Below are 26,833 nucleotides of genomic sequence, written 5' to 3'. Positions count from 1 at the left end.
TTGACAATGAAAGCAAAAGTTACTTGACTACACAACAGGTAATTATCTGCCCAAATCTACTTGACGGCAGACAAGCACCTAGTTATAAACAGGATTATGCGTACAAGGTCGCTTTGAAGAAATGCCAATTACAAAGCTGTGGGTGTGGTGAGCTGGAACTAATGTCAGGTCACCGCGTGACAGACTTGTAACCCTGTAGATAATTGCATGCTGCTCTGCCGTCAAGTAATTACGCTTTGGGCAGATAAAATTACGTGCTGTTGCCGTCAAGTAACTTTTTGGCATTCCTTATCAACCATCATTTGAGATACAGTCGTCACCACAGCGCGGCTCCGCGCTATAGGGAAACCCCTGGGTATTTATATTGTGTTTGACTCTTTGACAACTCGTAACAACAAACGATTAGAGAATGACCAGACTAACCACCGCCACCACATTACCATGTCCAAACCGTTCATGTTGTGACGTCACAAGAGCAGACTCACAATATGCAAGCAAACTAAAACGTATAGCCTCCTCTGACATAAACAAAGTCATTTTATTGTTTAGAAGCTTTTTAAAAATGATTTGCATTATTAACTTTCAAATTGATTGAACTGACAGCAAGAAGCAGTCATGTAGGTCACATGATCACCTCCAATCTCAGACATGTGGATGGCACAATCAGAGCCATTACCTCACCAGTATGACTTGTCTTAATTTACTAAAATTGCAGCTGTCGCTGTAGATGCATGTACTTGCAGTGTCTGAGAAAGTCTAATAATTTCTAATTAATTCTAATAACAGTAGCACTAGAGGCTAGATAACAATTAACTTTTCACACACAACTCAGAAAGTCAATACACGTTTTGAGATGACAAAGCGAACAAACATGCAACAAATAGGGGCCTTATTATATGCTAATAATGGTGTTACCATTATTATTTTGTTTTACATTTTGCGACATGACACTGGAATTCAGCAAGTACAACTGTTCAAGGAACACAACAGATCAGCATTAGCCTAAAATGGTACGTACCAGACTGAAGGTCTGAGATTTGGTGAATCCACACTAATATACCTTGTAGTTGAGAATCCTATAAAAAATTGAACAGGGAAGAAGTTGACACGTACGATCAGCATGTACTCTGGTTGTATTGCGTATGCACACTTTATGAATAATGGAGTAACGAAATCAGTGGTACCTGTCATTCGGATGCAGGCAAATGACGAGAAACAGATATACAACAAATAGGGGCTAACATACATATGATCTGTATATACACAAAAACAGATTTGCAGACAATTAGTGCTTGTAACTTACTCATTATATCAATTCTCGTCTTGATGGAGACAAGAGTCAGTCGTTGACTTTGACTTTGAAAAACGTTTCTTGTAAAAGGTACCATCCATCATCTCCTTCTCTGTAAACAAGATCTTCATGATCTTTCTAGCAAATTTCTGAGGAGACAATGGAGGGCAGTCAATGTCGACCAAGTTGATCCCATTGCACATGACCTGACAAGAAATCACTGTTGATACTTATATTGGTATAGAAAAAACATGCAACAATGTACAACTCACTGGTGACACAGGGCCTGCCAGTAAAGATCCATTGGTGTCCTATAAATGCCATAAGCAAACGTCCCATTGAATTTATGCTGTCTGTACAAGGTTATTAACAAAGTTATTACACACGTACTTTAGAAGGACTGCTTTTTCCATGTTGTTTTTTGTAAATACGATCTGCCACTTCTTTGATTGTTGTATTTATTTATTTCAGTTGCATCAATATAGCCTCCAAAGTAGAAGAATTAACTAAATATCAAACAAGTATAATATATATATATATATATATATATATATATATATATATATATAGAAAAAGCACCATTCACCTGTCAGCGTATACTAACACATCATAATCAATTTCATAAATACCAAACAGAAATTTGATTGAAAGACTTACATTCACCAGGCTATTAATTAATTAAGACGCTCTATATGGTTATCTTATACACCAACTAATAATTGAAATTTGAAGAATTTGACACTTACAAAGACACTGATGTGCCAATCATCGCAGCATGCATTTTCTCAATACTCATTATTCATATTAAACATTCAAAACTATACACTGTGACCCACACTAGGTAGTTTTAAATTGCTTGACAAACATTCAACTTTTTCACCATCTTGACTCCCTCTTCTGTCTTCCCGAAGTTCTGGTCCATCATTGCCAAGAGTTTGACATGCAACAGTTGTGTTCGGTAGAATTTCTACCTCATCTTTATAATAACAAACAAATAGAATCATTGCATGGCTTCACCAAACAAGCGTATAAATATCAGAAATTACTTTCAGTTGCCATGCTTCTATACTTAGCCATAAATTGGGAATCAGTGCATTGTCATACTTCTATAAAATACAGAACTTCATTAAGGATTATAAAAGGAAGTACTGGTAACGTAGACCCACCCAACATTTCAGATTCAATCTCAAACAAAACATCATCATCAGATTTATTCATTCCTGGCTTTTTCTTCCAACTAGAACCGAGTGCCTAAACAACAATATTTGTACATGTGCGTGCACACACAGATACACTCCACAGAAACGTCCAGACACAATGACAGAGACAGAGACAGACAGACACACACGCACAAATGCACAAACGCGCGAGCGCAGTCACACACACACACACACACACACACACACACACACACACACACACACACACACACACACACACACACACACACACACACACACACACACACACACGCACGCACACGCACGCACACACACACACACACACACACACGCACGCACGCACACACACACACACACACACACACACACACACACACGAGCGCGGGCACATGCACAACCGACAAGCTGATTCTGACCAGTTTGGTTGTCATTGTCTTGCTGTCGTCGTGCAGCTGAACGTGCAGAGTTTTTCTCTACATTGTAAATTAATGCATTGAGAAGGATAATTATGTCATAACCACATTAGAGCTATCCTAAAATGCATGATCATGAGTACTGTAGTATCCGGGTGCTGGTTATCCGGGGGTTTGATCCTGGTAGTAGATCTTTCAATAGCGAACCACGAGATATTACACTGGCGACGAGGATGGCGACGTTTGGGCGATTGGCAGAATTCGATGAAGCCAAAGACAACTGGCGGCAGTACGCCGAACGGATGCAGCAGTTCTTCGTGGCTAACGAGATAGAAGATGACGGCAGAAAGCGCGCCATTTTTTGAGTAGCGTGGGAGCTCGTACGTATACACTGTTGAGAAGCTTGTTACATCCGGACAAGCCAGGAGAAAAGCCGTTTGCAGACATCTGTGCCACGTTGGAGGTCCATTTCCACCCAAAGCCTTCTACTACGATGCAACGTTTCAAATTCAACAGCAGAAGCCGCCAGCCAGGTGAGTCAGTGGCGAATTACGTAGCGGAATTACGTAGGCTGGCCGAATATTGTGAGTTTGGGGATTCGTTGAGTGATTTGCTACGAGATAGACTGGTAGTGGGAGTTCAAGATGAGAGGATTGAGAGACGGTTGCTGTCAGAGAGAGATCTGAAATTCCAGAAAGCGTACGAGGTGGCTCAAGCGATGGAGTTGGCAGCTAAGAATGCTGAACAGTTGAGTGCTAGCGCAAGTGTGGATGTCAAGCCTGAGACACCACCAGTGGTTGTCCAAAATGTAAACAGCCAGAAACCCACTCTGTCAAGCTGCTATCGATGTGGCTATAAGGGCCATGTTCCATCAAGCTGCCGTTTTAAGTCAGCAATTTGTCACGGGTGCAAAAAGACGGGGCACATACTTAGAGCATGCAAGGCCAAAGGGAAGGGTGGCAAGCAAGAACAGCGAGCAGCTGTAGTGGAACAGGAATGGGAATTATCTGAGGATGGTGAACAGTCACAACAGTATCATCACTATATGACTCACAAAGTGAGTAATGAGGAGATAGTAAATTCTTTGGAGTCAAACCAGAAGCCCTGGTTCACTCCAGTGATGATAGAAGGGAAAAAGCTTGACATGGAAATCGACACCGGTGCATCAGTGTCACTGATCAGTGAAGCTGTTTATAGGCAGCTGTGGAAAAAGCAGCGCTCTGCATTGCGTAATACAGCCATTGTCCTGAAGACCTATACAGGAGAGAAAATTCCTTTGCTGGGGAGGATCATAGTCAGCAATTACCTTTTGGTGTGTCTGCGGCTCCAGCCATATTTCAACGCACAAATGGAGAATCTGTTGCAAGGTATTGAGGGGGTGGTAGTATATCTTGATGATATCCTAGTGACTGGGAAGTGTCAGGATCAGCATTTACAGCGGTTAGAGGAAGTCCTCCAGAGGTTGTCCGCGGCAGGGCTGCGACTCAAGATCCAGGAAGCTCCCGTACCAACATCTGTGAAAGAACTCAAGGCTTTTCTTGGGTTACTAAACTATTACAGCAAGTTCCTCCACAATAATTCAAGTGTATTCGCACCACTATACAAATTACTGAAGAAGGGAGTGAAGCGGCACTGGGGAAAGAACAGGAAACGGCATTCAAGGAATCTAAAAGAGTATTGATTTCTCAGAAAGTTTTGATTCATTACGATGCACGAAAGCCTCTGATCCTAGCTTGTGATGCATCACCAGTAGGTATTGGGGCGGTATTGTCTCACCAGGAAGACGATGGCAGTGAACGTCCCATAGCATTCGCTTCGAGGACGTTGACGACTGCAGAACAAAAATACGCCCAGATAGAACGGGAAGGCTTGGCTGTAGTGTTTGGAGTTACACGTTTTCATGAATACATCTATGGAAGACATTTTACATTAGTCTCAGATCATAAACCACTTCTGACCCTGTTTAATGAAAGAACTGGAGTGTCTGAAATGGCGTCAACAAGGATTCAAAAATGGGCCCTCAAGTTATCTGGCTACCATTACACTTTCAGGCATAAACCAGGAATCATGAATGGTAACGCTGATGGATTGAGCAGATTGCCATTAAGAGGACAGCCAGATGTTTTAGAGGAGTCGCCACTACCCGAAGTTGTTAGTCTCTTGCATCGGTGGAAGTTCTCGAAAGTCCTGTATCCGCAGACAAAATCAAACGTGGACACGTGAAGATCCTGTACTAGCGAGAGTGTTGAAATACGTGCTGCAAGGATGGCCCGCTAACTTACTAGGTGATTTGCAGACGCAATGAAGCCGTACAAATCTAGGGCAAATGAATTGTCAGTGCAAGATGGTTGTGTTCTGTGGGGTGCCCGCGTGTTAGTGCCTGAGAAAGGAAGGCAGGCAGTGCTCACACAACTGCATGATGGACACCCAGGCTGTTCAAGAATGAAAGGGATTGCAAGAACCATAGTTTGGTGGCCAGGGACTGATTCTGAAATAGAAGGCACTGTTCGGAAGTGTCTTACATGCCAGCAGCAAGCGAGAGCACCGCCATTAGCTCCACTGTGTGCATGGGAATGGCCAGAAAAGCCATGGAGTAGATTGCATGTCGACTATGCATGGCCGTTTATGGGAGCATACTTTTTGTCATTGTGGATGCTTGCACCAAATGGATGGATATTCACTACACGGGCAATTTTTGTACATCAGCCATCACAATAGAGAAACTACGTGACTCTTTCGCCACTCATGGGTTGCCGGATACATTAGTGTCTGACAATGGACCTTGTTTTGTGTCACAGGAGTTCGAAGGATTTATGAAGTGCAGCGGTATTAGGCATGTTTGGACAGCACCCTATCATTCCGCCTCTAATGGCCTTGCAGAGACGGCAGTGCAGTCGTTTAGAGCTGGCATGCGGAAGCAATCATCAGGGTCTGTAAAGACCAAGTTGGCAAAATTTTTACTCAACTATCGTACCACCCCGCATACAACCACTGGAGTGGCACCAGCGCAACTATTAATCGGACGAAGGCTGACAACATCCATAGACAGGCTGTTTCCGGATGTGTTGAGGAAAGTGGTCCAAACACAGTTACAACAGAAGAATTACCAAGACCAGCATGTTACATACCGTCCATTTCAGGTACAAGACAGAGTATTTATCAGGAACTATGCAAATGGACCAATTTGGGTACCTGGGGTGATATTAGCCGTCACGGGTCCACTGTCTTATGAATGAGTGTCAATTAGTTGATGGACGTCGAGTACGCCAACACCAAGATCAGTTGCGGAAGAGGGAGGTAGAGGTAACACCTCCAATAGTTAGGGAAGGACTGAGTTGTGGTGAAGGACTACCAGAGGAAGAGGGAGGTAGAGGTAACACCTCCAATAGTTAGGGAAGGACTGAGTTGTGGTGAAGGACTACCAGAGATGGTGGACAGTTTTCAGAAGGCAATAGAAATTTGTTGGCGCATGCGTACAATCACTCGTTTGAATTTGGGGTCCTGATCTCGATCCGAGTTGCAGACTGTAATCGTCTGCTCCAGAACATTTGTTAGTAAGTTAGATTGAGTAGTAATGTAATAGTTATGGTGATGAAGTGTGGGGTAAACTCGCCTAAACGTGGACACCCTTCGAAGTAATTAGAATAGCTCTGATCAGAAGCCTTACCGACAACCTCATTTAGAAACTCAATTTACCCTTGGCCCTTGGTGATCACGCAGGCTCACTCTCCAGTCTGTAGCTATTCGTTGAGATATTAGTATTATTCAACTAGAACGTGACGTACTAAACAGGTTGATATTAACGCTACTATCTCTAATGGTGGACAGCGGCGTTTTCGCACTAAGCCAATGATGATGTCGATCTATTACGGTAAACCGGACCGGAACTGGAAGCTACGCTTGCAACAAGCTTTTCGCGTCTCCTAGACGTTTATGCAATCTGGACAGCTCCAGAATTTGCTAGGTTCTAGATCTGGATCCGGAGTAGCCGCGTCCCCAGACTCACGTGAGCCTGGGGACGTGGCTACTCCGAAGCATGCATAGGGCCATGGCGCACCCGCGCCGAAGTGGAGCCAACGGCTACAGCCGGCATTGTCGCTGCCTATCCATCCTTCTTTATCTTTCTTTGAGTCTTGGTAGTACGATTGATCGTAACTGCTACAAAAGGAGTCATTCTCGTCGCTGCTGCGACGCTTGAACCAGCCATTCCCATTGCAAACGTTGTCTTGGACTTCCCTGATGGGAGGCGAGTTTCTTGACGTTGTAGTTTTCCTTTCTTGCCATTTTCTGTACGTTTTTAACCTTCAGTTTGTCTATAAACCTATCTGCAGTGAGGATTTCATCTTCATGAGATGGCAGCAGTCGTCTGTCTCTTGTTTTCTGTCCTTGTGTTGGATCTGAGTCCTGTGCTGCAAAGAGATCTGCAAAAAGTGAAGTTTGGAAGGTCCTAGTGTGCAACTTCCCAGGCCCGCCCACTTTTGATTACAAGTTGCCCGATTCTAGCCGCTGCTCATAGAGATGAATAAAGAAATCTGCATGGTATACGTACAGTAGAGTAAGGCATAGGCTGTGCAACCAACGTACAACGGTGATTGCTTGCGTTGAATACGTAACGCTGCACGATTGTTATGATTTCGCATCGGCAGGATAGTCGAGGCTACTGTCTAAATATACGGGGAAAGTGAGACAACGCGGCGTTAACTGGAAGAGCGTCCTGTTCCGAGAAGGTACGACGCAGTGCTTGCTACTACAACAAACTGCGTCGCAGTTGATGACCAATTCGTTCCGTGGTAAGAAGTGAAGCTTCAACTGTCCACCTCTAAGGCGGTGTCCATGTTTAGGCGACTTTACCCTAGTCTCGCGTAGCCAGACCCCTCTCGGCCGCTTTATCTTTCCGGGCGAAACGGGGTCTGGTGAACAGGCTTTGATGTCGCTATGTGCCGCGTAGCCAGAAATCGGCTATCTAAAGATCGGATTTGGTTTCTTAGATCCTTTTTACTAAAGACCAGACTGGTATGCAAGAAGTGCAATCGTATCCCATTATCTTCTCTTGTTTCGTAGAGAGAACAACTCGAAGACTACAGCTCGAGTCGTTGCTGTTTGTGAAATCTGCATGTCTACAGCAACAACTAAATGCGGCCGTAGAAATGTTGACGTCGGCAGGCTCGACGTCGTACGTCTAGCGTTGTGCGCTCATGTCACAACGGAGACTGAATGCGTACGTACTCGATGCTGTTTGCTGTTTTGACGTCTAAAGCGACCGCGGACAGTCCAGAGTGAGCGATATCTGGTACTGGAATTGAAGGGTTTGGAGCTGTCGTCATTGAAACGAGATGAGTTGTCTTTCTGTGTTTGGGTAATCATCTCATGTGTTTTGTGCATTGCTTTACATCGAGTAAGTTCGCATTCAGTCTCCGTTGTGACACAAGCGCACAAACGCTATGTATGACGTCGATAATGACAGATCGCCGAGGAGATGGAAGCCTAGCCTGTCGACGTCAACGTTCCCGCGGCCGCGTTTAATTAATTGCTGCTGTAGACATGCAGATTTCACAAACAGCAACGACTCTAGCTGTAGTCTTCGATTTGTTCTATACGAACAACAGAAGCTAATGAGATAGGATTCCACTGCTTGCATACCAGTCTGGTCTCTAGTAAAGCATCTAAGAAACCGAATCCGGTCTTTAGATATTGGCTACGCGGCACCCAGCGACATCAAAGCCTGTTCACCAGACCCCAAAATGATGACGCGACGGAAAGGGGTCTGGCTACGCGAGGCTAACTTTACCCTAAGTTTGTTGTGTGAGAGTGTCGTGTTGAGTGATTTCTCGTTTGTGAGTGAAACTGTAAAGATTTGTTGTGATTGATGTGTTGATGTGATGTTAGAATGAGTGAGACACACCAGACATGAATAGGAGGTTAGCAATAGCAGTGACGGTAAACAAAGTTGATATGGTGGAAGCTCTTTTGAATTCAGGAGCATCACCTGATGTGTGTGATGTTGATGTATGTTATTGACTGAGAGACTCATTTTATTGTTTGTTGATAACAACTCACTCTATTGTAGGGATGGCCTGTACATGTGTGTTGAATGCTGATCTCAAAGAGCCTTGACTATTGGAGTGCGCGTTTGGGTAAAATACCCTTACATCTAAAAATGCACAGTCTCCTTTTGTCCAGACTCCTCTCGCTGAAAGATCAAGTCTAGCCTCATCAGACATGTTCGCTGTTTTCTTTTGAAACTTTTCTCCAGTCAGAGGTTGTAACATCGGTTCTATCGCTACATCATGACACACTTCAGTCAAAAGATCGGCAGTAGTAGTAGTAGTAGTAGTAGTAGCAGCAGTAGTAGTAGCAGCAGCAGCAGCAGCAGCAGTTTGCTTGTTGTCTCATTCATCTAGACAAACAGTGCTTGTCTAGAAGACACCATCACACAGGATGGTCCCACTTCCATGCAGGCTATGCGACTTGTTGTCCTTAGAGAGACTTCCTGCAGCCGTGCAATAAACTGATGGGCCATGGGTTGGATAGAATAAGAGGACCTCCTAGCATCACATTCCTGTACCATTTGCATTAAGAGATCAGGTAACAGTCCATCCTCACAATACAAGACTGATACATTGACTCAGCCTGTAGTAACCCTCGATCGCCATTGATACACGGAGCATACAGCTGGTCAACGTCTGCTTCAGGATGGTGGACCGTGGATAGAGAGAAGTTCCCTGGTATGTTGATCAAGCTGCTGCAGGTCCGTGGTCCTGTAATGAATGACACCAAAACCATCAGTGAGAACCGGCAGTGCAAACCCGTTGATGGCCAGAACCTTTATTTATTATTATTTTTATTATTTATTTTTATTATTTATTATTTATTTTTATTATTTATTATTTATTTTTATTATTTTTTTATTTACATAACTTACCTGTCTGCAACTGCTAACACAAAATCAATCACTTTCTTGGTTTACAACATTTATACAGGAATCTAATATTGTGTAACCATGAGCGATATTTAATTATGCCTCAAATGTGATAACTTTTGTTACTGTACTTTGACGACTACAGACTATTTACAGACTTTGCCGTCACATGAAACGACAGTCACTTTGTATGATTTTAGATAGATTTACATTTACAAGACTGAAGTAGTGCGCTTAAACGGAAAATAGTGTCTAAATTTGTAGTTCTTCGCAACTTTCCTATTGTGGTGTTCAGAAGGCTCATAGCTGTGGAAGCGACGATGTAAACACGATTTCAATTACTAGTTTAACATGAGACTTTATAAAGAATTTATGTAGTGATGCGGACAACTCAAATTTTGTTTTAATTGATGATGATGAGGTCACATGTAATGTGTAATGTGACACGAGATCTGGGATGTCTGTGATGGGATCATGGGTTTAGAAATTGCACAGATAAGGGTTTTTTATGTGTGACATCAAAGTCGTGTTATTGGTGGGAGATCAGATGGCAGCTAGAATATTTGTTTTTTGTTTACTCATTTGTTTGTTTGTATTGTTTGTATATTTCATTTTTGTGTTTGTTTGTCAGGTGCGCGTCAAGCAAGTGCATGTCAAGTTGATGATTTACAAAGAGAGTTGGAGCAGGTCAGAGAAAGCAATCAAGCCATTCAAGCAGAGAAATCTGCTTTCCAGCAGCAATTGGCTGATCAGGAGGCTGTGACTCGTACTGTCACTGATGAGAATGAACGTCAAGTGGGAGAAGTAAGGAGATTGCTGCAGCTCATGCAGCAACGTGACGAAGACAACGAACAACTGCAAACAGCAGTTCATGAGCAGGAACATCTTTCAGCACAGAAACAGAGAGAAGCAAACAAGCTGCAGGAGGAAATCACAAGAATGGCAAATCAGTTAGATGACAAGGAGGTACATCTGCAACAAAAGGAGGAAGAATTGGATGGCAAGACAAACACAATAGAGCAACAGGGAAGCACAATAGAAGAACAGAGAAGGCAAATGAATGTCTGGAGGCACGAGGTGCAAGAGAAGGACATGACTAATAAACGTCTGGCAAGAGACTTGCAGAGAAGTGAAAGTGCAGTGCAGGAGCTGCAACAACTTCAACATCAATATGACAGCGTTATACAGATCCATGATGACAGTTTACACATGACTGGAGTAAAGTTGGGAAAAGGAGCTTATGGAGGTAACAGAAATGAGTGAATTATTGGTTGCTCTACTGTATGTGTATGTGTGTATTGATGGTGTATTGTAGAGGTTGGTATTGGCATGTGGAGTGGTGTAGGAGTTGCTGTCAAGACATTTCATGAAGAACCGGTTAGAGTAGATGAACTCAACATTTCATTTATTCGACGCGAAGTGTCGGTGTCCAGTCGTGTCCATCACCCCAATGTCGTATCCATCTGTGGAGCTATCATTGACAATGAAGTTCCTCTTCATATCGTCATGGAGCTTTTGGAAGGATCACTGAAAGATGTGATCAAAGCTGCTTTGAAAGCAGATATCTGTCCATGAGGTAACAAGTGGATATAGCTGTGGGATGTGTGTGTGGTGTGATGTATCTTCACCAGCTGCAGCCTGCTCTTCTTCATGGAGACGTTCGCTCTACCAACATTCTCATCAGCAAGACCATGGAAACCAAAATTGGTGATCTGGGCTCTTGTCGCTTCTCTAACGAGTCACTTTCTGTTGGTCCTCTCAGTCCACAATACATTGCACCAGAACGAGTTGTGGAAGGTTGTGCAGTGACCCCACGCAACACAACACAAGCCGACGTGTACAGCTTGGGAGTCACGTTTGTTGAGTTATTCACAGGAGTAGGTGCAGAGATGAAATGGCGTAAGAGTCAGTTTCGAGCTGTTCCTTATGTTCCACTGCAGGACATTTGCTATGCTATGGCAGAAGAGAATCCACGTGATCACATTTCTGTAGCAGCAGCTCTCGTGCAAGTGAATGCAGTGAAGCAGAATGATGAGTACACTTCATGTCCTCCCAAAAGGATGGTGAAAGGCAAGAAACGCAAAGAAGACAAAGTGACACTCATAGAGATGCCGTGGATGTGACTTTAGAGCAGATAATTGTGATGTATTTGTTTGTCTGTTTGTCTCAATTCATCCAACTTTGCTGCTTGTTATAAATGCAATAGATGATGTTGCATGTGTGTAGTCTGCTGTGCAATATGAGTTGACATTGAACTTTTTGATAGTCTAGCAGTCAGTCTCACAGTTTTTAATTTACAGTTTCACTTCGTGCTGATGTGCACTGAAAACATTTCTCGTAGCCTTTTTAAATGCTGTTTATCACTTTTGTATGTGAATGCTGCAGCTGAGTATGAGTCTTTTATAATACAACTTGCCAATTGAGCTCAAACTCCACACATACATGTTTGTCAGTCTGTTTGTATGTATTCACTCTTACATTATGATGGATAATCAGTAAGTCATGTAGGACAACGTGTGAATAGAAAACTCTTGCTGTTTGCAATTGTTGGTCTGTTAGATGAGAATGTGTTGTAGACATGGTGGGGGTCAGCACATACATCAAACAGTCAGTAGCAACAAGGGTTAGTGATCAATCAAACAGAATGTTGCCTATTGCATGTGCGTTCAAAAGCACTTAAAATCGGTGCTAAAATTTAAATTGCTCAAATTTTTTAAAATTTAAATTTTCTAATAAATCAATATTTTTAATTTTGTAGTTTTTATTTTAAATCTAAAAAACTGAAACGACAATTTATTTTCAATTTTAAGCCAAGCTACAAATCTAAAGAGTAGAATGGCCAGAAAGTGCACAAACTAGATAATTGATTGCCATTAATTTTCATTGCACAGAGACTGATGGTGAGAGACAAATGCCGCACGCACGCATGCACGCACACACACACACACACACACACACACACACACACACACACACACACACACACACACACACACATCATCATCATCATCATCTCCCACTGTTATTTGCTCCAACTAGGAAGGATCCTTGGGGATGTCGTGCACTGTGGATTTGTATTGAAGAAGCAGCATTTCATTGTACAAGCAATGATAAGGTCTGATAAAAAATTTATTAGTTTACCATCCAGGCTTTTGCCAAAGTGGGCCAGAACTCCTGGTACTGGCCCAAGACAGACACAGCTCCAACAGGCAACGTCAGGTTAGTGCAGGGTTGCAGGTGGTCATCAATTTGGGAGCCAAATTTGGGTATAGTCTTATGTAGCCAAACCCCTCCCTTTTTTATATCTACCAGATCAAAAAGGGAGGGGTTTGGCTACGTGAAACTAATTTGGGTGTTGCTGCCCTGAACCCAGAGACACTCAGAGGCTTGCTGCGCACTACTACCGTAGTAGGGTCAGCTCTGCTCACAACTGGCATACTGTATATACACGTGCTGCAATGGTACACTTCAGCTGTCATCTTCAGTGTAGCCTTGTATAGACAGATTATTGATAGCATAATTCTTGTACTGGTAGGATCCAGAGTCCAGACTCTGACATGGCATTGACAGTAGCCTCGGCCTCCCAGACCCATGTAACGCCGATTCACACAAGTCTGGGAGGCCGATGCTACATTGACAGAAACCGGACTCCAGCATAGGAACGCATTAAATTTATATTTTGCTGCTAACTTGGAGCCTTCTGGAGCCAAAGGATTCGTGTCTAGAGCCAAGATTAGCTCCATTGCCGCCCTGATCGGGTTAGTGCTTAGTCTTGCTAGGCATGCCCCTTTCAAAAGGGACGTGGCTAGTGAGACAAGTTAGCGCCTACTCTACAGTGAAAGTGGAGTTCTGCCCATTCGTACCATCACCTTGTCAGTAAAAGTTCCCGGAAGCTGATTGCTGGAGGCACTGAGCAGGGCCTCGACTTGACCAAGACAGACTTGATCAAATACCTCTAAATAAATGTTTCTGGAGGGCTAAAGGCAAACCAGGGAGCAACAACTCTGGGACAATGAACAACACGTGCAACAACAACTACCGTGATCCGCCCAGATGAGTATTAATATCAATGATAATAAAAAATTAGGTCGTTCCGTAAAATTGGTGCAGGGTGATAAACTATTTTCATCAGTCTTAATATTAATAGCTGGTATGTGTGTGTGTGTGTGTGTGTGTGTGTGTGTGTGTGTGTGTGTGTGTGTGTGTGCTGCATTGTTTCAGTTCCAATTTATCCAAAGAGAAAAGGTTGAATTCAGTGACCACGAACACAACGCTGACTGCGAATTATCATCAAGGTCAACGCCTCGTCAATACTCAATTCACGTTTTAATCTATTGGCAGTACACCTACTGTGGGAGTCGACGGCACAAACAGTGCAGCTGCTGTCAGTCACGTTCCTAAAGACTCTGCCTACTCAATCTAGTAACTTTACGTACATGAAAATACATTGGATCTAGACCAACCTCCAAACTACTTCTTGCATACTTTCTACAGGTGGGTAATTGTTTTGTGTCGAGTCGTGACTATACGACTTCATATAACGTCGCTTTCTTGTCGCCAGAACCGGTCACGATGAACTTGTCGTCGGACGAAACATCGCAACTGAGAACCGATGACGACTCTTTTGACTAGAAAGGAAACACAAGTCATCGACGGTTGAGGATTCAATGAAGCAGTGAGCACCTCTGTCTGTCTGTTGGATATCTTGTATGTATGTACGTATGTGTGTATGTGTGTATGTATGTATGTATGTATGTATGTATGTATGTGTGTGTGTATGTATGTGTGTGTCTATGTATGTATGTACGTATGCATGTGTGTCTATGTATGTATGTACGTATGTATGTGTGTCTATGTATGTATGTACGTGTGTGTGTGTGTGTGTGTGTGTGTGTGTGTGTGTGTGTGTGTGTGTCTATGTATGTATGTATGTATGTATGTATGTATGTATGTATTTATGTGTGTATGTACGTATGTATGTGTGTTTGTATGTATGTATGTACCTATGATTGTATGTACTATGTATGTATGTATGTTGTCTTGTCCTTTGCTCGAGTGCCGTCCTGCCTTTCTTGTCTACTGTCTGTCTACCTGTCAGTCTGTTCGGTTTCATTCCATATTCCATTGTTCGATATATTTGCCCATTTCTTGTACATCCTTGGCCTCAATGTTGTACATACATACATACCTGAAATAAACTGACACCATAAGGCGTTCTCCATGCATTCAATAAATTGTCTTTCCCAGTGCTGATAAACCATTTGCCTACACAGCAGGGCATGTTTAGCTACTGCCCATTCATGGACTGTACTTGCTTACCTGAATTAGCAAATTTAAGTGACAAAACGCAACTTTCATGCAGGTGCAGTTGGTATTTTTCTGGTTTATTGCTGTGAAGCACTTCGACATAGCTGTTCTCCATTCTAACAAGGACATCCAGTTATGTTACTTCGTTGGAACAAATGGATGGCAAGACACAGAAAGGTGGATGTACACGGAAAGGTGGACGTACACAGAAGGTGGATGTGTACACAGAAAGGTGGATGTGTACACAGAAAGGTGGATGTGTACACAGAAAGGTGAACCAGGACATACACAGAAAGGTGGACGTACATGGAAAGGTGGATGTACACAGAAAGGTGGACACACACAGAAAGGTGGATGTACGCAGAAAGGTGGACCAGGACATACACAGAAAGGTGGACGTACATGGGAAGGTGGACGGACACACACAGAAAGGTGGAGGTACACAGAAAGGTGGAGGTACACAGAAAAGTGGACGGACATACACAGAATGATGGACACACACAGAAAGGTGGATGTACACGAAAAGGTGGACCAGGCCATACACAGAATGGTAAACGTACATGGAAAGGTGGACACACACAGAAAGGTGGAGGTACACAGCAAGGTGGACGTACAAAGAATGCTGGACATACACAGAAGGTGGACATACACAGTGAACAGACAGACTTACCCAACGGCCAACCAGTCTCCCATTGGGCAATAACCAAGAGAGAAAATTTGAGACGAGAAGTCATACTGCTGTAGTTGCCGACCCTACAAAGGAATCAGATGACACGCTGTAATCAGCCCATAACCACATCAGGACTCATACACCAACACACCTCACGTAGATCCCACGCTCTCACTGTATTATCAAGGCCACCTAATAGAGAAAAATCAAACTGTGACACACACACACACACACACACACACACACACACGTACACACGCACGTACACATGCACATGCACACACACACACACACACACACACACACACACACACACACACCTGTCCATAGACGACTTCCATCAGGTGAGATGTCTATACAACTTGCACCGTCTGTGTGACCTTGGAATTGCCTATTGACAATAGAAATTGATTGACAAGAAAATGGCATCAAGTAAACAACGACACCTCAGCAGCTGTTGGTTGTGTAAATCCCACACTGCGATGTTTCCATCACTACAGCAGCTGAAACAAACCTAGAAATGACACACAATCATTCAATACAAACTCAATTAATTATTAAAATAAATTAATTTATTATAATAATTATTTATATAATAATTACTTAACCATTAATTTCAATCCAACATTAATTGATTAATTAATATATACAAATAATTTTATAATAATAAATAATAATTAATTAATCAATTAACTCACGTTGAGTTTCGTGTATGTTATTGTGCCCTACTTATCACAGCCGCAAAAACAATCGAGAATTTCTCTACTGAGCTGTTTCAGCCATGGGTGAAATGGGCAAAAAAGGAGGAATAAAAGAATTCAATACAACAATTTTCCCATCAAGTGAGAATCTCTGGCTTGACCTGTGACTGTGCTTGAAATGTGACAACAGAGTAACGGCTTCATAATGTCATCCGTATTCATCAACACAAGTAGCACTGCGTTTCGACCATGGACAATGAGTTTCAGTGGGTGCTTGGCATAGTTAAATACGCAAAATCTACGTCCAACATCCTCATTAAAGTAAAGCAGTGACTGGCTCTCTAGCTGTGTCTACCATTGCAGCAGAATAACAATTGTTCATTGTATGTAAACTTTGCTTACATGCGTGCGATAGGCATTTAAACTCCATGGTAACGTATGGTTATCTTGTCACCATACCGTACAACACTGTTTACAAGCATGCGATACCATACCATATTTATGCCACTTACATTCGTTTCCATGCACTTACATGCGATTGGACTAAATGTAAACTCGTGTATATACAGCTTACACTTACAAATCAAGTGTAAGCCACATGTAAGCTAGGGCGTGTATGCAATACATGCGGCTTTGTTACACAGTGTAGGTGGTGGAAATCATCTTCCATATCGTCAATTCTCTTCAGCAAGACTGAAAACCAGAAGTTCCAAGATCAACCATCACGTGCACAATGAAGTAGCAATGTTGTGCTACATTTGTTGATCCAGGTGCCAGATGACTCCAATTAAGTGAATCCTATGTGTGAAAATGCTAGATGCTGGGCCCAGGTTGGGATGAAAGTTTGATCCATAATGGGGGGTTACTCAGGTAGGTACACGTATGGTAATTATGGGATGAATGAAGGTTAGATCAGATGTACTTTGAAGACGTTAATTTTGGGGACAAGAGTGGCCATGTTATTAGGTGTGTATAATAGAATAAATGTGGGGATATCTCAAGTTGCTAAACACGACCCTTCTAAACCAATAAATATGCATGAAACAGTTTTGCTGCTTTTAGTGAAATGACTACCACCTGTATGGTTCCCGCAACTAAAGTGTGTGTGTGTGTGTGTGTGTGTGTGTGTGTGTGTGTGTGTGTGTGTGTGTCTGGGATGCTTATTTGTGTTCTCACTTAATTGTGTTTAAGTTAATGTCTCATCTTTAAGTCGGCCCTCATAATGATAACTAACGACAATCTACTTGCCACCCACGTCTGATGAACTAAAGCCTTGTAAATAACTGTCCATCAGACAAAGATGAACGAAACCTCATTGCTACAGAAGCCAGGCCCCTCCGAATCTTCGCATCAACTGAGTGGCTATAGCCGTCCAACACGTCATGACTCGAAATCGCTAGGAACGTGAAGCAACAAAATGGACGTTTTATACCACAAACATCACCAGCAGCAACGCAAACTGTTGGTTGCACCAGTTGAGAAAAACTAAATCAGTGGCAACCACCATGACAGCAATTATGGTAACAAAATACCATGAAGACTTTGCAACAACATGTAGTGTAATATGGATATACAGACATTCCAGTATTCATCAACACCAGGAAGGATGAGAATAGGCTGTGTGTGTGTGTGTGTGTGTGTGTGTGTGTGTGTGTGTGTGTGTGTGTGTGTGTGTGTGTGTGCGTGCATGTGTGATCAAGGTTCGACCGGCATACCAACTCTTCATGCCACTTCACCACACAACTCACCTTCGCATCAGGACTGATAGCTAAAGCATAACACGCCGGAGCAGTCGACGTCAACTCAGCTTTAATCCGAGGACTTGGCTACAACAAGAACACACATGATAACACAACAAACAGACACCAGACCAAATATGCTCCCCGTCTTACATTAGCTAAGTCCCAAATACTCAGCGTACTTGCTTCTCCTCCAACAAGAAGTGTTCGTCCGTCTGGCAAGAGCTTGAGTGATCGAATATAATTATCTCTCTACCAACAACAGTAAGTCATCCAGATACCGTACAACTCCACACTCAAAGCCATATTTGCGTGTCTACTCACCAGACAGTCGAGCTGCGACACCGGGTTCTTGACAGACGCTTGACCAATATCCCACACTTTCACACAACCTTTACCTCCCGTGTACACATGCCTCGTTGGATTACTGATCGTCACAGCACACACTACCTCTCCATGATTCAATACGTTAATCTGCCTGGCGTGTTGAGGAATCCCTTGAAACAAACACAAATACAGAGTTGGTTATTGCTCAGGAAGCCTTGTGTTCGTACCAGGCCCAAAGGCGTCATGAGGAAACAAGACAGGCTGCAGCGTTCCATCAGCTCCTAAGTGTAGTGAATAATTTCTATAATTCCAAAGATGGAATCAACATATAAACATGTTTCCAATGCAAACAAGTAAGCCTTACAGTTTGCCTCCAGGCAATCCAGACATGTGGGGACCTGGTGATAAACACATGATGTTAACGGTCATCTACCTACCTACACAAAGTGTGGACTGAATCGCCTACCTCTGTGAGGTTCAATACCCATGAGTGGCGGACGCCCATAGAAACCTGAAGAAAGAAACAAACCAACAGGTTGACTCGTAGTCGAGAAGAGAGCATTGCTAGTGAATACCCGGAGGTGCGAAGCCTCCCATCATTCCCATGAACGGACCACTGCTGCTTGGATCACTACAATAGACAATACAAATGGTTGGTGATAGACGAGTCAGTAATAACACAAACAATAGTCATAAACGACGACTACAAAGTCTATGTATACATACATTCATAGCAACCATTTCAAATGAGTTGCTAGAAGCTGCAGAATGTCAATACAAGAGCCGCTCATTTGTGGTCTGATATGTGAGGCTATTTTGTAGGCTCTCTGCACTAGGATCCAGATGGTAGGGTTTGTTGTTATGCTCAACGTTCTGTTTTCATTGCAATTATGTGTAGACGTAAAAGCATCAATCATCAATAACGAGGTATATGGGTTCTTATGTTATTACTCTAGTAATACGATTATGTTGGCCAAGGAGGTGTGCTCTTGTTGCTCTTACTGTGCTGTACAAACAAGGAAACGTATAGGGAGCCCTACAGTTTGGACACAGGATGTGTGTTTGTGATTGAATTTCATGCTACTGTGTACTTACTTACACACAGCTGAGAGTTCAATATCAGTAGGTACCTGAATCCTGCATGAGAGAACAAGTATGGTCCTGACAGTGAAGTGGGAGGTCGAAGTGCTGACGGTGCTGGAAGGTTGAGACAATGCAGACTGAGTGTATAGACATTGGGGCTCTCATTTTTGTGTATCTTTACCTATTGGTCCTGCTTTCCCGTGCACTGGTAGGGTACCGGTAGATGGAGGATGTGGAGACGAGTTGTTCATCATGGTTGATGGACCGGAGCTTTTATCAACAGGCTAAACAATACAACTTAAGTGTGTGTGAGTGTGTGTGTGTGTGTGTGTGTGTGTGTGTGTGTGTTGTGTGTGTGTGTGTGTGTGTGTGTGTGTGTGTGTGTGTGTGTGTGTGTGTGTGTGTGTGTGTGTGTGTGTGTGTCTGCATCTGTGTGTGTCTGCATCTGTGTGTGTCTGCGTCTGTGTGTCTGCGTGTGTGTGTGTGTGTGTGTGTGTGTGTGTGTGTGTGTGTCTGTGTGTGTGTGTCTGTGTGTGTGTGTGTGTGTGTCTGTGTGTGTGTGTGTGTGTGTGTGTGTGTGTGTGTGTGTGTGTGTGTGTGTGTGTGTGTGTGTGTGTGTTCACGCATGCATGCTAGTACTCTGTGTCTGTTGGTCGGTGAATCCTCCATTTTGGTGTCTTCGTTCTTGCCTTCGGAGTCCTTGTTGCTACTCAGGCTACTCACACTGCCGCTCTTGCACGTCATATTGGGTTTCGGTGCTTGAGGTGGTGAATGGGATCCTTCACGAGGCGTCCCAGGGTCCTAAACAAGAAGGAGGATGAACAAACTTTTGTGATTTGAAATGATGGATTAAGGTTGCTGCTACATCGTTTGATACGTCGACAACCAATTCGCCGTCGCTTCGCTCGCCATCAGTGTCCTTCAAGTTAGACTGAATTAGAAAGGAATTATGACTAGTAGTAAGACACAACAACAGACTGAAATATGATGGATACTCAAATGTGTAGACATACAGCTCTGAGGCATACAAACCACATGCTGTCATGTGTGTGTGTGTGTGTGTGTGTGTGTGTGTGTGTGTGTGTGTGTGTGTGTGTGTGTGTGTGTGTGTGTGTGTGTGTGTGTGAGTGACTACCTATTGCTGCCCAATATCAACATATACTCAAACGTGTACACCTACAGCCCTGATGGCATACAAACACAGATGCTGTCATGCACACCTATTGCTCCCCAATATCAACAACATCCACACGCTACATCGTTCCAAACTATCTCAATTGCTCCAATAGCAAGTCTGTCCCGCATATATAATCGAATTGCTCACGATCAACTCTCTTGATCTTACCGTTTCTCTCGCTTGTCGTCTTCTCTTCTTTTGACCTACACAATCAAAACAAAACAGAAACTCAAGTTGATTGCTTCAGACAGAAAGTGTGGCACACCTGACAGTGGAACACCATAGGGAACAAACTAGACTAAATGACAGTGATGTGAGAGACAAATTTGTGAGAAAATACAGGCGCAGAAGAATGTCCAAACGATATCACTACACTACTTAGCAAGTTACACTTCCACACAAACATCTACGAAGGTATGAGTCCCACAGGGTGTTCCACTTTCAGTACATAAAACACAGATGTGCATGCATGCATGTATGCATACTGCCATGTTGTGATCCTCTCGGTCTCTCGTTTCGATTCGAACCGTTTCGTTGTGGCGATGCCGACTCGGCTCGACCGTCTGTGTGTCACACAACAGGCATACAAATCGTTACCCACCGGATCGTTTTACAGAGTTTGAGTACCTCGGTCTGCATCGTTGCTCACTGCCATTTGAGCGTGCTGTGAGACTGCAGACGATAGAGTCAGTAAATTCGAGTTGGCAGTGGCACCTGCAGCAATCGGAGGCGGCGGAGGTATAGCAGGCGGTGGGTGACCGGGATGACTTCCACCAGAGAGAGGAAGAGGACCATGATGACCAGGTGGTGGAGGCTGACTAAAGGGCTACAAAAATTTTCGGAAAAAAATTAAATTTTAAATTCAATTTTTTTGCGTACTGACCACCCACCCCAACGACTGCATTTAATTCAGACATTGTGACCTGCTTGGCTCTCTCCACCGCCGTCGCAACCTGTTGTTGATGCTACAATGCAACCAGACGGTCACGTGACCGGAACAAAATCGCGCGCATCGTCACAAAACGACGAATCACACTCGTACAAACCTCTTGCGATAAGAACGGGATCACTTGGGCGCATATTGTGTTGAGCCGCTTGGCGATTTCCGCCTAACAACGAAATCTGTTAAAACCGGAAGTCAATGTAACAAAGTAGCAAGTGCGACACATGGGCGGAACGGCGTGCTTATCAGTCGCGCATGCAATCGAGGAAGGACACGAGAATGCAGAAGACGCGCGGAAACGCGAAAGCTCGGGCTGCAGGGTCGGGATGCAATTACTCGGCGGGAATCGGATTCTGTTGTGTTAAGTGCCAATACAATGTCGCTGCTGGGCTTCTCGGCTGTCGGTGCCACTAACGCAATACGCGTCTGGTGAGTCGCGAATGAGCGCGATTCGACAGCCGCAAATGTCTTAAACGGGCTGCGGCTGCTTATTCGAGGAAAACGTTGGGTCTGACCTGTTTGTGCATCTCGATGTTGAGACCGTAGGACATCTCGTAGTACTGCAATGAATGAAGAAGAGGTGAGGTCACGTGAGGCAAGCGCACGGATAACACAATGTAACAATGTGTAGTAGAGAGTGAGGAAATGTAAGGAAGTGTAAGGTGATGTAAGGAAATGTAGCAGTGTGTGAGGAAATGTAGCAACGTGAGGCAAAATGTACAAAGTGTAGCAGAAAGGAGTGAAATGTAACAAACTGCAACAAGAATATGACAGCATGTAGCAAAAATGAATGGAACTGTAACAAAATGTGACACCATGTAGCAAAACGGAGGAAAATGTAACAAAAATGGAGGAAAATGTAACAAAATGGAGGAAAATGTAAAAAACTGTGACAAAAAATGTAACTAAATGTGACAAAACGTAGCAAAATGTAACAAATGGAGCAAAATGTAACAAAATAGAGGAAAATGTAACAAACTGTAACAAAAAATGGAGTAAAATGTAAAAACTGTAACAAAAATGTAACTAAATGTGACAAAACGTAGCAAAATGTAACACAATGGAGGAAAATGTAACAAATTGTAACAAAAATGTAACAAAATGAAGGAAAATGCACCAAACTGTAACAAAAATGGAGCAAATTGTAACAAAAAATGTAACAAAATGGAGCAAACTGTAGCAAGAATGTAGCAAAATGGAGCAAAAAAACAAATTGTAACAAAATGTAGCAAACTGTAACAGAAATGTAGCGAAATGTGACAACATGTAGCAAAACGTAGCAAACTGTAATAACAAAAATGTAACAAAACGTTGCAAAATGTACAAACTGTAATAGAAAAGCTACCGTACACGAAGATTGCGGTCACGACGAGACCGACGCGTGAAGAAATCATTGCGGCGTCGACGCGTAAGGAGTCGAAACGGACGATTCGCGCGAAACGATGGAAGAGAAAACGCGACGACTAACGGCGAGCAACGCCTGCCCACTCTGACACCTTTATCTGTTTACGGCCTCGCAAAACATGTCACATTAGCATGCGATCGATCGCACCACGCGGTCGCGAACGCTAACGCGGCGGTCGACGGGCGAGAGCGAGACGCGAAAACGACAACGAGAAACCGCCGCTCACCATCACGTAGTGGCGCTGAATCTCCGTCTTCTCGCCGACCAGTTTCTCGCACTCCGCCTTCATACTACAACATGCGACACACACAAATAGGAAATGATATCATACCGCCAACCAACTGACAGTAAAACTTGGTAGCCAGTCGGTTGTTACCTTTCGCATTGCGCCTGGAGAAAACCGAATTCCTGCTTGATGCGGTCGCACGACTCACCGACTGTGAATTTGAAAGGCTGGCCGGAGCCCTGGTGAGGCGTCTGAGCGCACAACAAAAGCTCAATTAGGGTGTAGGACAGACGAGCGAGATATTCTAACCGAGTGGCGTCCGGGGAACATGATTGTGTTGTTGGTGGAGGCGGATGAGAGTGAAACGGTGTGATGGTCGAGGCGTTGCTTGTGCTCTGCTTGGTCTCTCCTCACTGTGGTATCCTACACCCACAGGAAGCTGAGAGTTGTGCCGCGTGCGGAGATATCCGAGCCGACCAATCGGTGTCGGACGACGCCAAACTGGAAATGGACACCGACGTGCCACACACGCACACACTCGACCGTTGTCGCTATCGACACTGTAGCTACTGTACTGTGTATGTACCACACTGTAGCTACTCACACTGTAGCTACTCACACTGTATCAACACTGTAGCTACTGTACTGTACCCACACTGTAGCAACCCACACTGTAGCTACTCACACTGTAGCAACACTGTAGCGCACACACACACACACTGTGGCTACAGCCTACACTCTAGCGCCCGTCCGACGGCGACTGTGAGTGGCACGAGATTGGAAGTAGACCGTGGAACGCCCGTCCGACCGCTTTTAGCAAACGATTATCTCGCTCGTCAATTATCGTGCTTATTGCATTCGACGAGGCGATTCCAGCCTACCAGGTGACTAAAATGCGTTGATGAGATACGCGTGGTACCAGGTGACCGAAATTCTGACCAATGACGTGCGAGGACGTGTTGGTTAGCATTCGATGCGGTCGAATGTGTGGCAGAAGGGAATCTGTAGAGAAACAGACGTAAGTTATTGTTTGTGAAGCGTTGAAGTGGGTATTGCCTTCCCGTAGGCTGATTGATTGTGTAAGACGTTCGCAATCTGCTCTGACTGTATGCACATGTGCATACTTGGCTGCTAATTGGGTATGCGAGTTTCCTTCGTCTAGTTAGTGGATGTGGTTAGTGCAGTACAAATTGTGAGGATTCCGTGCTGAATCGGATTTTATCGGGATAATCAATTAGTCCGGATCCGATTTTGTTTTTTGTGATTCGACCGAATGTTTGTAGACTTGTTGTTTATATGTGTGTTTTATGTGTGGATAATGTTTGATTAGATATCGGTTTATGTTGTAGTAACCACGAGTTTGTTTGTTTGTTTGTTTGTTCAGTTGGTCAGGGAAAACATTTCAAGTCGGATCTTCAATCACAACATCATCATGCTGCTGTACACGTAACCGACTCAGTCACCGGCTCAGTCTAACTGACTCAGTCACTGTATAGTCCGTATCACAGACTCAGTCACTGTATAACCGACTCAGTCACTGTATAACTGGCTCAGTCATAACGGAGTTACCGTCTAACCGACTCAGTCACTGTCTATAGTGTGTCCGTATCACCGACTCGGTCACTCACTGTGTAACCGACTCAGTCACTGTATACTAAAGTTTCTGGACTATTTCAGTCGCCTGGTAATTGTTATTTCAACCTAACTTGTCACAATCTGGAAGTATGACATGGTCAAGACCACTGAAATGGTCTGTAACTCATCTGATAATACCAGAGTCGATCACATACATGTACAAAGTGAAATCTTGAGAATAGTTTCATTTGAAATTGTAATATTCTGCCCGTGTTCCCGGGTAGGCAGGACATCAGTTTCTAAACCATCGGGGCAAATAGACTTATGACTAATTAACTAATTCGTTAATTTCAGCACAACAACGTAATTAATTCTACTGATAGAAAGTCACGCTCTCATCACACTCAGTAAAATGTAAATCTATAATTTACATACAATTAAATAATTAATTAATTTCAATACAAATATACTGATAGCAAGTTACACTCTCACCAGTAAAACGTCTATAATTTATATATAATTAATTAATTCAATTTCAATACAATGTAACTCTAATGGCAATCACCAAACGTAAAATCTATAATTTATATATAACTAATTAATTAATTTCAATACAACAAATATAGTGCTACTGATAGCAAGTCACAATCTCATCACAATCAGCAAAAGTAAAATCTATAATTTATATATACATAATTAATTCAATTTCAATACAACAATGTAACTCTACTGATAGCAAGTCACACTCTAATGGCAATCAGCAAACGTAAAATCTATAATTTATATAATTAATTAATTAATTTCAATACAACAAATGTACTGCTACTGATGGCAAGTCACAATCTCATCACAATCAGCAAAACGTAAAAGTAAAACTAAAATATTGTTGGGTGTGGGGCATTGAGGTCGGTCACATCTTGCCCTAGATGCGCCAATCTAGAAGTCTGACACTCTGCCTTTCCTCTCCCAGTCACCATATCTGGTTGGCTCCGGACCTCTTGGTCCGCCTCGTTCTCCTGTCAGCGGATTGATGTACTCGCCCTCTTCCGTCACATCTTCTCTCGTCGCCGCTGTGGCCGGCTTGTCGGGCTTGTCTGATATCGTATCGCTTGTGAAGTGTGTTTCTCTCACTGTCTCTTCAGTTTCGGACTCGTCACCAGATGATATCGCGTGCACGTGTCTCGATGTTGCGAATAACGTTTCTACAACCCGCCTACTTCTAACAGAGATAAGAAAGCGAAATCTGCTGAGAGATTTCAAAGAAACAGACTTGGCCATTATCCGGGTTACGTTACGATTATCCGAGTTAGAGTTACATTATCCGGGTTACCGGTTAGCAATCCGGGTCTTCGCTATTAGTTTGCTTTCCTCATCGGCGCGGGTTTTGCTCCGTCAGGATGTCTTCTGTTGCGGCTTTGTCGGATTTGTTGGACATTAAGGAGATATTTTATACCAACGTGCTTCTACTCGGTTTTGATTCACAAGGACACGAGGAGAAATACAGAATACCATTCAACGTGTACGTCTGTCTGTCTGTCTGTCTGTCTGTCAATTTCATTTATTGAAACACAAACTCTACGTTACATTTCTAACACTAAATACAAGCAATCTACGGAGTTCAGCTTTAGTTTAATGCAAACTACTTTGATAGTCTCTATTGTGTATGTTCTCATCTACTTCTCCAGGGAAGACACGAGTCAGCTTGTGGAGGATGACTTTACTGTTGCATCGTTGTAAGATTAGTGAGAATTTATTTCTTTAAAAACCTCTAAAGTCAGCTTCATTTGTATAGCCTTCAATGTCTCTTGATCTTCTGGCTAGTTTGTTTAATTAAATAGTTGGTGCTTCTGATCCCCAAGTTCCAAAATGTTCAAAA

At 43.3% G+C, this 26,833-nt stretch overlaps 5 protein-coding genes and 1 long non-coding RNA gene across 8 annotated transcripts; 3 read left to right on the top strand and 3 right to left on the bottom strand.

The window, feature by feature from the left end:
* Window positions 1-1,131: 1,131 nt before the first annotated feature.
* LOC134192566 (uncharacterized) lies at window positions 1,132-3,028 on the bottom strand. Its single transcript, XR_009971942.1, has 7 exons — window positions 2,889-3,028; window positions 2,458-2,542; window positions 2,338-2,397; window positions 2,157-2,267; window positions 1,682-1,797; window positions 1,564-1,602; window positions 1,132-1,497 (listed from the first exon to the last, which is right to left on the bottom strand). It is a non-coding gene; the product is annotated as an uncharacterized LOC134192566 (long non-coding RNA).
* Window positions 3,029-5,500: 2,472 nt separating this feature from the next.
* LOC134192323 (uncharacterized protein K02A2.6-like) lies at window positions 5,501-6,121 on the top strand. The gene has a single exon (XM_062661049.1). The coding sequence runs from the start codon at window positions 5,501-5,503 to the stop codon at window positions 6,119-6,121; it is 621 nt and encodes a 206-aa protein (XP_062517033.1).
* A 1,478-nt stretch (window positions 6,122-7,599) lies between these two features.
* Window positions 7,600-11,379, top strand: LOC134192336 (probable serine/threonine-protein kinase DDB_G0271682). Of its 2 annotated transcripts, XM_062661065.1 has the most exons (5): window positions 7,600-7,675; window positions 8,772-8,891; window positions 8,953-9,019; window positions 10,436-11,050; window positions 11,120-11,379. In XM_062661065.1, the coding sequence occupies exons 3-5, from the start codon at window positions 8,977-8,979 to the stop codon at window positions 11,377-11,379; spliced, it is 918 nt and encodes a 305-aa protein (XP_062517049.1). In that variant the 5' UTR covers window positions 7,600-7,675; window positions 8,772-8,891; window positions 8,953-8,976. The 2 variants fall into 2 exon arrangements, with proteins under 2 accessions (XP_062517049.1, XP_062517048.1); XM_062661064.1 differs by lacking the exon at window positions 7,600-7,675 and having other exon boundaries at window positions 8,628-8,891.
* Window positions 11,380-11,420: 41 nt separating this feature from the next.
* LOC134192337 (pelle-like serine/threonine-protein kinase pik-1) lies at window positions 11,421-11,927 on the top strand. Its single transcript, XM_062661066.1, has one exon. The coding sequence runs from the start codon at window positions 11,421-11,423 to the stop codon at window positions 11,925-11,927; it is 507 nt and encodes a 168-aa protein (XP_062517050.1).
* A 2,190-nt stretch (window positions 11,928-14,117) lies between these two features.
* LOC134192335 (transducin-like enhancer protein 4) lies at window positions 14,118-24,170 on the bottom strand. 2 transcript variants are annotated; one of them, XM_062661062.1, is made up of 27 exons: window positions 23,692-24,170; window positions 23,533-23,633; window positions 23,383-23,446; window positions 22,267-22,311; window positions 21,855-21,917; window positions 21,699-21,773; window positions 21,436-21,634; window positions 21,294-21,371; window positions 20,977-21,011; window positions 20,497-20,562; window positions 20,271-20,432; window positions 19,813-19,915; window positions 19,679-19,745; window positions 19,124-19,179; window positions 19,015-19,059; window positions 18,913-18,946; window positions 18,776-18,849; window positions 18,546-18,718; window positions 18,375-18,473; window positions 18,231-18,308; window positions 16,228-16,295; window positions 16,102-16,172; window positions 15,933-15,973; window positions 15,782-15,864; window positions 15,124-15,227; window positions 14,993-15,069; window positions 14,118-14,432 (listed from the first exon to the last, which is right to left on the bottom strand). In XM_062661062.1, exons 1-27 carry the CDS (start codon window positions 23,710-23,712, stop codon window positions 14,328-14,330), a joined length of 2,187 nt encoding a protein of 728 aa, XP_062517046.1. In that variant the 5' UTR covers window positions 23,713-24,170; the 3' UTR covers window positions 14,118-14,327. The 2 variants fall into 2 exon arrangements, with proteins under 2 accessions (XP_062517046.1, XP_062517047.1); XM_062661063.1 differs by having other exon boundaries at window positions 20,497-20,550.
* Window positions 24,171-25,611: 1,441 nt separating this feature from the next.
* LOC134192469 (uncharacterized) lies at window positions 25,612-26,240 on the bottom strand. Its single transcript, XM_062661207.1, has one exon. It carries the CDS (start codon window positions 26,233-26,235, stop codon window positions 25,894-25,896), a length of 342 nt encoding a protein of 113 aa, XP_062517191.1. The 5' UTR covers window positions 26,236-26,240; the 3' UTR covers window positions 25,612-25,893.
* Window positions 26,241-26,833: the final 593 nt, after the last annotated feature.

Source organism: Corticium candelabrum, chromosome 16 (assembly GCF_963422355.1).
Source record: "Corticium candelabrum chromosome 16, ooCorCand1.1, whole genome shotgun sequence".
Classification (NCBI taxonomy): Eukaryota; Metazoa; Porifera; class Homoscleromorpha; order Homosclerophorida; family Plakinidae; genus Corticium; species Corticium candelabrum.
This window is presented reverse-complemented; position numbering and strand designations above follow the sequence as displayed.

Coding starts and splice junctions, on each gene's coding strand:
- LOC134192323 (XM_062661049.1), top strand. CDS start 5,501: ATGGCCGTTTATGGGAGCATACTTTTTGTCATTGTGGATGCTTGCACC.
- LOC134192336 (XM_062661065.1), top strand. CDS start 8,977: ATGCTGATCTCAAAGAGCCTTGACTATTGGAGTGCGCGTTTGG. Junction 9,020..10,435: donor CTATTGGAGTGCGCGTTTGG/GTAAAATACCCT, acceptor TTTGTTTGTCAG/GTGCGCGTCAAGCAAGTGCA. Junction 11,051..11,119: donor GGGAAAAGGAGCTTATGGAG/GTAACAGAAATG, acceptor GGTGTATTGTAG/AGGTTGGTATTGGCATGTGG.
- LOC134192337 (XM_062661066.1), top strand. CDS start 11,421: ATGTATCTTCACCAGCTGCAGCCTGCTCTTCTTCATGGAGACGTTCGC.
- LOC134192335 (XM_062661062.1), bottom strand. CDS start 23,712: ATGTTCCCCGGACGCCACTCG. Junction 21,012..21,293: donor GAGAGGATCACAACATGGCA/GTATGCATACAT, acceptor TTGATTGTGTAG/GTCAAAAGAAGAGAAGACGA. Junction 15,228..15,781: donor GGAGACTGGTTGGCCGTTGG/GTAAGTCTGTCT, acceptor TGTCCTTGTTAG/AATGGAGAACAGCTATGTCG.
- LOC134192469 (XM_062661207.1), bottom strand. CDS start 26,235: ATGGCCAAGTCTGTTTCTTTGAAATCTCTCAGCAGATTTCGCTTTCTT.